This window comes from Penaeus japonicus, unplaced genomic scaffold, assembly GCF_977035675.1.
Source record: "Penaeus japonicus unplaced genomic scaffold, GWHDUDI00000001_assembly GWHDUDI00000030, whole genome shotgun sequence".
NCBI classification, from domain to species: domain Eukaryota; kingdom Metazoa; phylum Arthropoda; class Malacostraca; order Decapoda; family Penaeidae; genus Penaeus; species Penaeus japonicus.
The window spans coordinates 10,279,570-10,289,569 of record NW_028234432.1 but is presented as its reverse complement, the minus strand read 5'-3'; the positions used below and the strand labels follow the sequence as shown (position 1 = coordinate 10,289,569).

General features: G+C 34.7%; 1 protein-coding gene across 1 annotated transcript in view; it reads right to left on the bottom strand.

Moving 5' to 3' along the window:
* Positions 1 to 758: 758 nt before the first annotated feature.
* Positions 759 to 10,000, bottom strand: part of Arpc2 (Actin-related protein 2/3 complex, subunit 2) — a 22,790-nt gene continuing 13,548 nt past the window's right edge. The window contains exons 2-7 of the mRNA XM_043006804.2: positions 9,958 to 10,000; positions 9,372 to 9,664; positions 8,556 to 8,683; positions 6,345 to 6,437; positions 5,757 to 5,964; positions 759 to 5,617 (exon numbers count right to left, since the gene is read on the bottom strand). The exon at positions 9,958 to 10,000 is cut by the window's right edge and continues 51 nt beyond it. Coding sequence (XP_042862738.1) covers positions 5,590 to 5,617; positions 5,757 to 5,964; positions 6,345 to 6,437; positions 8,556 to 8,683; positions 9,372 to 9,664; positions 9,958 to 10,000 — 793 coding nt within the window. The 3' untranslated portion in view covers positions 759 to 5,589. The remainder of the gene's footprint in view (positions 5,618 to 5,756; positions 5,965 to 6,344; positions 6,438 to 8,555; positions 8,684 to 9,371; positions 9,665 to 9,957) is intronic.

Below are 10,000 nucleotides of genomic sequence, written 5' to 3'. Positions count from 1 at the left end.
AAATTATCTACAGCCTCACTTGATAATCAGTAATTTAATTTAAGCGGTTATAACAGAAATTTAGTAGCAGTGATTCTATCTGTTTATTAGTACTGATCCTACTATTTCCTTGGACAAGACTGTACCAAGAATAAGCTTTGGCATATATTCTGTTTTCTTTCAATAGAAATATGAAACCAAAACCTCTTAACCTTGTACTCAAATATACCCATAGTATAGCAAGGTTGTCAGTTCTGCAAAGAAGCAACAATGAAATAACGATAAATTTTTGTAATCATAAAAGTTTATGATTTAAACAATTTCCTCACCTTGCAACATGCAGCTACTTGCCATCTTGCCAATTCAACAGGAAAGATGCTGGATTTCATATGATTTCTGATTTCTAGAAATTATAACAGAGGACTTTTAAAACTAAGCTTGAATCTAATCATATCTTGTAAAATATAATGACTACAGAGATGTGCAGTCTTATGGTACATTAAACCTTTAATAGAAAAATAAAAGCCATTTTATAGATGAGTCACTGTACTTGTATATGCTGAGATTATGAGACTAACAACAAAAGTACTTTGAATTCTTTAATAATGTAACTAAACAAACATGTGCATCAAAATTTAAATTTGGCTAAATATATATAAGATAATTCTGTGATATTGTATATGCATTTAAAGTTCAAGTCAATTTGGAAACATTTTTCTGATCTGAGACATTAAGCACACTACACCAGGTAAAGCAAATAAAGAAAACACAGAACAAAATTATTTCATATATAATTTATTGCATACTCTTGGTTGATAAAATGTTTATTACAAATCATTAGGTCTAGATCATTCTTTGCACATTCTGAGAGTTGAAGGAACGCTTAGAGCGAAGTGGTTGTTTCATTTAATACTCTATAACAGCTATTAAGTGTACGTGACAAGAGCCTCAGTGACGATACTTGGGGGATTCGACTCGTGCAGAGGTCGTCCCACTGTGGCGTGTAGGAAGTAAGACATCCGGTCAAGCCTCGTAACTGTGGATCCTGTGCTTTGCTGCTAGTGTTGAACCCTCTTTGATATTATAGTTTGGATATAACAACAGCTGATGATGTCTTCGATGAAAAAGGGTTTCAATACACAAGCATTGGTTAAAATGTTAGAGTGAAAAGCTTGCTCTTACTATTTTAGGTGTAAATTTGAATTAGTTAACTAAATTTTCATTGTACAGTCAATACTTTTATTAGAATGAAGGATGTTCATCACAATGTGACACTCTTTTTTGCATTAACACAAGAGGAAACTAAAAGTAATAGTTCTGACTTTGGTAGTATTTAAATGTGAAAAAACTAAGTGGCATACAATGAAGCTATGTATTTCATAAGGATAACAACAAGAGAAAACAACAAAATCAATAAATATATAGTAAAGAACACAAAACACAAGTACCAAACTTCTGCTAACTGTTCAAAGATATTCCTTATACAGTAATTTCAGGCAACGAGAGCTTTACACTCAACCATCTCATTTTTCCCACTTTAAGCAGCAAATATTGGACATAATGGAGAAAGAGTTGAGCTTTGTTAAAGAGTTAAAAGTTTTACATCAGTTGTAATATAAATGTGCAAGATTAGTAAATTAAAAGATGCACTTTCAAAAAGAAGAAAAAACAAAAAAACAAAACAAAACAAAAAAGAAGAAAAAAAAAAAAGATAAATTAAGGAACTCACAAAACTTGGTCTGATAATCAATGCTGCCAAAGTGGAATTGCACATGACAAAATCCTGTGTAATAATCACGAAGATTTAGTTATTTGGCAGTGAAATGCAAATCAGGTTCAAAATATTGTTCAATCGCATTTTGCAGGTTGTGAAAGAGAGCTACAATGTATCAGAATAATCACTACAATATGGAAAAAAAGTAAAATACCATGAAACCATGTTAAGTTTGTAAGACCAGCTAGAACGGGTCTAGTTACAATAGTTAACTCTCCCACAATGACCCTAAAGTTCTAAGGAATTCTGTAAAGGTCTGCAAATAATGGAATGGCCCTCTTTATAACAAAAGAATAAAGGTGAATTAAAAAAAAAAGGACAAATTAAATAAAATCTACACCAATACAGAAAACTTCAGAATCTGGGCTCCAAAACATTTCCAACATGAAATATATATAAGACAAGAAACCAAATGAAAAGAGAAATACTTGCAAAACAACACTGAATAGTGAAATTCTCTTTGATACCTTTCCCATTTGTCAGGCAACTGCATCACCGACTTGTTTTTCCTCTAGCGACGCTAATCTGTTTTGTTCTTTTTTCTCAAAGGGGGGGGGGGGTAGGTGAAAAAGAAAAAAACAAAAATAAGAAATAAAAAAGTTAAATAATAAAAGTGGTATGAGGAAGGGAAAAACCGAGGCTCTGTCATTGCACTGGGTTAAGTTAAACTACAACAATAACAAAAAACTATTATGACAAACATTCATCACAGGGTTTATTTTAATACTATTTTCCCCACTTTTTTCTCCAGTAAAGCCCAAAAAAATAAAAATAAAAATATATATACTACAGGCAGGGGAAAAGAGAGAGAGTATATATAAAAAAAAAATGCATATGAATAAATAAAAACTACCAATGCACTCTGTACCAACAAACTCTTTTAGTTCATGAAACCCATGAAGTAAGATAAACCTGTTAAGGACACCAACTGTGAAGGTGACGAGAGGCATAATTAAGGGGTTATGGTGTGGTAATCCTGGAAAGACCCTTGTAGCAGCAAAACAACATTAATAACATCCTCTCAGGTGCAAAAAAGAGGCAGAAGTGACAAGCAGGTGAAAACCCACCCACCCCAGAGAAGCATAAAAAAATGTATGCACAATTACACAGCAAAGCAAAACTTGGATTGTGGTCGTTGGTATACCAAAGAGCGGGTGTTTCAAAACAGATTGAGAGGCTAGGAGTGAAAGAATTGGAGGGCAAGAGGGAATGGGAGTGGTAGGAAAAGGAAAGGGGCAGGAGGAGAACACCCGCTTTCTTCAGACTCGGAAAACCAATCATGCCCAAATGCCTCACACGCACACTCACTATTTCTGTGGAAAGAGATCACCAAGCGCATCCAAACTGCATGATACACAGTCATACCCAAAATCAACTAACAACAACACAAGTCACTCGGAATATTAGGGTAACAGGGATGCCTTCCCTCATCACAGTGGAAAATCACTTTCCAGTCGGTGTAATTAAGACCATATGTCATTTGTTGTTTTACTTTCCCACAAAGGATGACATACTTTGTTCAAGCCCTTACTAATGTAATGAGTTATCCCTTCACTGATATTTGATATTTTACAACTAAACTATCCCAAAAAGTGTAAAAAAGACAAGAAAATGAGACTATTGTCAGGCTAAAATGATGATGAAGACAACAATGGCACAAAATGTTAGGAATGTTATAATATGGGGGAAATCATTAACATACACACACTGCTCTCAAGAAGGGATAACCTACTCATGCAAAAAAAAAATCACTCTTACACAAGTCCTCAACGAGAAAGTTACACCAAATGCAACAACAGTTCATGCCAACTGAGGCACTTTCAGTACCTGAATCTCCTGTACTTAAAAAAAAAAGAGAAGCACTGTCACCTTTGAACAACTAATTTCCTTCAGTTGCCACTTATCACATCATATTCCCAAAGTACATGAAGAAGGTAAACAAACTCAATGAGGGAAGGCACCCTTATTTATAATAAAAAACAAAAGAAAAACAAAAAACGATCAGATGAATCTAAGGCAAAACCATAATAATTTCTTTCATCTTACTAAAATATTTACAAATGTTCACCATTCTATTTAACAGTTCCCTCAAAGACATAAATAAGCAAGGTAGGGGGATCTCAACAATCACGGTCATTGCTGATCATATTTTTTTTTCTTTTTTTTTTAATCATTTCCTCTTGTTTAACAGAATAGACAGGAAGAAGGAAGAGAATCAGGGCAAGATTGGTAGGATCAGGGACATTCAACTAAATCTAGCGTATAATGCATGGAAATGCAGGAAGGGAGACCAATATTTGCATTACCAATGATAAGAAGAAAATGTGTAATAACAAAGATAGGGAAAAAAAGAGCAGTGACACTGGCTAAATGGGGAAGGGGAAAAGAGTGAAAGAGAAAGAAAATAAAAAGAATACAGAGAGATAATAGTAGTAACCATGAAAAGGGCAAACGTACAACATTCTGGAAATGTTGTACTGCATATAAGCATCATCAACAGTATTAATACAGTAGGATTTATCAGTGTCTCAACAAATAACTTCAAAATATGAAATTACTTTAAGGTCACCCCACACACCTACCAACAATTGATTGTGTGAAATGCTCAGGATCTGCCATTCTTTACCCTTGACCCAGGATTGGAGATTAACTTTTTTTTTTTCTAATTTTAAATATTTGTAAACACCAAGAAATCAAAGTGGAGATATCACCTTACTATATAAAATTATTCTTCTTCCAATTGTAATCAAAGAAGAAAATGGTTACTCTAGCCAAGGCATTGACAATAAATACTGGATAGTTTCCTATGTTCCTGACTGAGAGGCAGAAAAGGCTGACAACATTAGTCCAAGAACTTTTTTTCCCCTTCTTTGTTAATTTGATATTAATCCTGGCTCATCAGCAGCCTGGCCTGTACATCTAGAAAACCAAGAAAAACAAAAAAACAAAAACAAAAAAAATACATGAGGTAACTTCCAGCTTTTGATGAACCAGGGGTCATGGGTTTAGTTGCATGAGCATCAACAAGCGTTAACTAAACCTATTACAGCTTTGGTGGTTGGCAGTCGTGCCCTGACATCTTTCGCACGTCCTCAAATACTAAAACTACGACCCCCATCCTGGCAATAGTCCCCATATTGGCTCCTAATATTGGAAGAAAGAAGATTATGGCCACAGGGAAGAGACGGACGACGACAGCAGCGGTTTGCCCAGGTTATATAAGTTGCCATGTCTATAAACAATAAAAAAGCTGTGGCTAACACTTGTATCGTATCTTTTTCTTAATTACTTTTAAGGTGAAAAAACTGGCAAGTCAAATTTTAGTCTTGACCAACCCCTGCATAAAACTGTGTCTAACATCACTGACATAAATCCTGCAGGACAATGTAGCTCTCTTCTTGCAACTCATTTCTAACAATCAGTCATTTTCTTTAGTTAGCGACACAAAAAGTAGCCAAAGCTTTCTTCCGTTTAAGAACATGGTAGTATGCATGGCCATTGAATAGCAGCTAATGCATCTATAATTTTCAAATCTTTTTGTGCAGTAAAACCATAAAAAAGGAGGGAAAAAAAAGGAGAAAAACACAAGTACAAGTATTGGCCGTACTCGAGTCCAGCACCTTCGTACAGAGGTCACTCGTTCAACAACAATGAGTTCTGCTTGATGAAATCAGAGGGGTCGAACCAACCTATGAGCAAGAGAGAGAGTTCTAGCACTAATGGAGCTAAACCACTGCTACACACCATGCCCTTTGACTCTCCCAGCAGCCAATCACAGCAAAGGTGGAGATATCGATCAAGTTGAGGCTTAACAGTATACCACACAATATCCACTATCAGTTGGCACGCATGAATGCCCGGCCCCTGTAAAGAAAGAGGATGTAGTTAGCACAGTATCTGTAAAATGAAAAGTATGCAGTTTTAATTTGTATTATCATTTATAATATACATGATAAACAGACATTAAACATCTGCACAACACATCAAATCCATCACTACTTACGTTGCAGTTTTCTTGTCCCCTGATCCTTTGCTTGGTTCAGGGCGCGCTCTGTTGAGAACTTTAAGGAAGTCGCTGGTCTTGGCGCGCATGCGAGTGTGAATATATGCCTTGGAGCACTTGATGTGGTAGTGCAGGTAGTCACGGAATATGTGAATCAGATTTATGGTGTTGTCTCTTGCAGTCTTACAAGTGTGCCGTGGGAATAATACTGTAAAGGTAATAGTTCCAGCATGAGGATGGTTACTTTTGACTATTATACATTACTATCAACTTATGATTAAATTCCTTTGTCACATGGAATACATGAGAGTGAGGGAATGTTTCCTCCTTACTATAGTTTTATAATGGGTATCCACTCTTAAATTATGGGTTTATCAGTTCAGTTCTGAGTCTTGCCACAGGGAGCATACTGTAGTAAAAATGCTTGACTATGTATCCTATACTAAATAAACAAACATACTTTTAATATCATGAGGCATTTAGTATTTCACAATGAGCAAGATATAATGAGAAAAGATGCCATGATCAAGATGTCCCAAAGGTACTCCCTTACCATTAATCCACTTTTAATTACACAGTGTTACTCACCAAATGTGATATATCCAATATTTTCTCCTACTCTGGCTCCAGAGTCTTGAAGTTCTAGTGGGGGCTCCTTGTGAGAGAATAATACATGTGGTGCTGAAATGCAAGAGGAAATTATTATAATTACAGCTGCTTCATTACAAACTCATTATCAATTCAATTCACACCTCATTACAAACTACCTTCTTTTAGTGAAAAGTAATACTGACAGCTTCAAAAACATACATCATCCAGATGTTACCTGACTGAGCGTTACATGCAACATAATTTATACCTCAGTAGCTCATTCTGACACTCAGCATCAAGTATCTAATTTCAAATATACATGAAGTAATTCTTGACATCTCATTTATCTAATGTCTGATCTCTCTATCAATATGTAAAACATTTACAGCTCCTATTTCTACAGAGAACTAAGCTTTTTTTACTCTTTTATCATTTTACTCTAATAGCAAATCACTAAAGCACCAGTAAGAAGAAAGGAGAAGGAAAGAGAGGAGAGAAGAAAAACTAAGAACTGATATTTTGAACCATAATAAAAAATACTCAACCTACAATTAATTATTCTTTTTTTTCATCATGCTAATTCATAAAATGTCACTAGTCATCACAATAACTAAGGAGTATTTGGAAAGTAATACCTATTTCAGATTTTTGAAATACCTCAGACAGGTTCATAAAAAATAAAAAGTTTTTACATCTAAATGTAAATGTAAGGCCAATCTGGCCATTTAGGTACTTTTTGTTCAATACAATTTTTCAGTTCCAAGAAAACAGTTGCATAATTTCTGAATGAACTAATAGTGGGTTTGCATTAGTAGGGAACACCAAAACTTGTCACATGTTATAAGTGCCTAAATGTCCAGGATAACTATGAGAAAAATACTTCCTGACAAGGAGATACAGAATAGAAAGTTTTCTACATGAATCTAAAAGTCATATTTTAACCCTAGATATGATACAACTTTCCAAACATTCTTTATACGTCCTATAAACAAAATAACAAGATGCAAATACACGGAGTGAATTCCCATTTCCCCTTCTCTCCTTAACCCACTGGCACTGGGTGACATGATATCCTCAAGTGAATATTTTGCTCTTAATGGGTGACTTCATATCATGTCATGATCTCTCCCTCAAAACGTACTTTTGAGATGTATGTACATAATCACAGGAATTCCATTTGTCCAGACACCTTTTTAGACATCTTTTTATTCATGTCAAAATAATATAAACAAATACAAAATCCCCCTATTATCCTCCTGATGATGTGGGCGGGTGAAAAGCGCTCACAGAGCATGGCATTGTGCAGGGAGAGATCTCGCACTTAGTCACTGCATGCGCTTGTTATCTAGCCAGCAGGAGCAGCATTACCCAACTATAAGCCCCGGCATGAATGGGTTAAACCTTTAGTTTTGTAAGATGATTGAAGACTAGCGAAGTACCTTTGGCTTGTGTGCCATAATGCAACTCTAGTTGACAGCTTTGCAAAATATTACCTTTGACTGTGCTACACAGTAACGTATATATGTATTTGAAGCCCTATACTAAAGGATTCCTTACATCTAGTATCAATAAAGTAAAAAAAAAGAAATCCTTTTACAGGAGATGAAGATTATATAAATTTTCAATATTATTCTCCTATATTTCTACATAAATAATATGTTTGGATTAAATTGATGTTTTTAGTGCAGAATCAACATTTTTCAGGAAATGGCCTAAAATGAAACATAATAGAAGACTCTGTAAATGTGTGATATTAATGCAAAGATAATGCTTCACTACCCTGATGATAACATTTTAAAAATCAGATTGATCATTTGCTAATATTTCATAAAACATAATATTTCTGAACTGAGAAATTTGCTAACCATGTAGAATAAAACCATTTAGTCTATGATGTTCCATCTTTTTCATCATCCAGTTCACAGGCATTAAACAATGAAAGTCTGAGTCATCAATATCTCTCCTTATCTCTGTTATCAGCAGGCAGGAGGGTGCATTCTCTATCATATGTTGATAAAACTGAGGCTTTGTACTCCCCATTTATCCTCTGAAAACAATATCGACCCTAAACATAAAACAATTTCATTCCAAAATTAAAAGGAATGATTCAGTTGAATTAATATGATATGAACCTTCTGTTTCCCCCTCAATTTACTTTCACTTTAAATATAACAGACATCATTATATATAAAATAAACACTGGCTTACCTGTTTGACTCCCTCTCTTGCCTTCCTTGAATTCTTGCATAAACACTTTGCCAATAATTACATCATCAGGATCCTTAAAGATTGTACTGAATACCACTGTCACTCTGTCTGACTTGGCTTCTACATACCTGCAAAACAACAGATGATATTTGTCAATAATTCTCATCCAGTAATGTGTTCAGAATGGGTAATATGGATGAAATAATTTATTCACTATATTTTATAAAACAGAAGTTTAGATTGGGAAGCATTTGTTTATCTGGTGCAATATCCATTTAATGATACCTCTAAGTTTCTAAAAGCTTAAATGTTCAAAATAATATTCAAATTTGTTTTAGAAATGAAACCATAAACTAAAACAAATACATTAATAAACATTCATTAAAACTATCATCAGAACAAAAAAAGTAATCGTTATTAATCACGACATCACTTCACATTATGTATTAACATCAAAGTCATGCAATAAAAATGTCTTAATATCTTATGGGGTGATTTTATTTTTAATATCAGTGTAGAGAGCCTGTTAGAAGATCATATGAAAATAATTCTTATTACCAGGCCTTTGCAAAAATAAATAAATGTATACATATGCAAATATTATGATAGCAGGCATAATGGAGGAAATGACAATTACAGTATTGTTGCATGCATTTTAAAAACTTGTGACACATTTCTTTCATTGACAACCAAAACTCTGAGAAAGAGTGGATCAAAGGAATGAAGGAGGGAGGTAGGGAGGGAGAGAGAGACAGCATTTAGGAATAAATACAATACAAAAAGATAAAAGCTCAACTGTTGTACAGCCCCACTTACATAGTTTCCTCATCTCTGTAATGTATAACAGCCCTCCTCTGGCCATCTTCAACACCCTGCTCCTGGAACTCAAAATACTTCTGGAAGACTGACGCAAAGCAGTTCCTCTTGAGGAGACCTATCTTCTTGACCAGCACTTGCCAGTCTTCAGGCAACTTCTCCAGGTCCAAGAGCAAGGAGACGTTGAAGCCAGACTCAGGCTCCGACATAAGCAAGGAGCCGTACTCCTGCTGTACAAGTTCGTCCGCCCCATGTTCTTGGAGCTCCTTGTAGAACTTTAAAGAGATGCTTATCTGTGTTAGGGGTAGGGAGAGAATGATTAGAACAACTGAAAGTAACATAAAAAATATATATATGAATAATAATAATAAATAAATTAAGTCATTATAGCTTTACGGCATGGGTAGGTAATGACAAAAAGAATAAATATAACAAAAAGAAATAATTCCAGTAAATAAAATTGCTTTGCTTATGGCAATAATTAGCTAAACTAAATACATCAATGAATAGAGCCTGGGCTTCCCTCCCAAGTTGAAATTTCCAGTGTGATACTAACACAGAGAGGCTTGATAAAATCATTCCTTACCCGTATTTTTGTCCTGTCACCATTGATGTTTGACAGATGATAT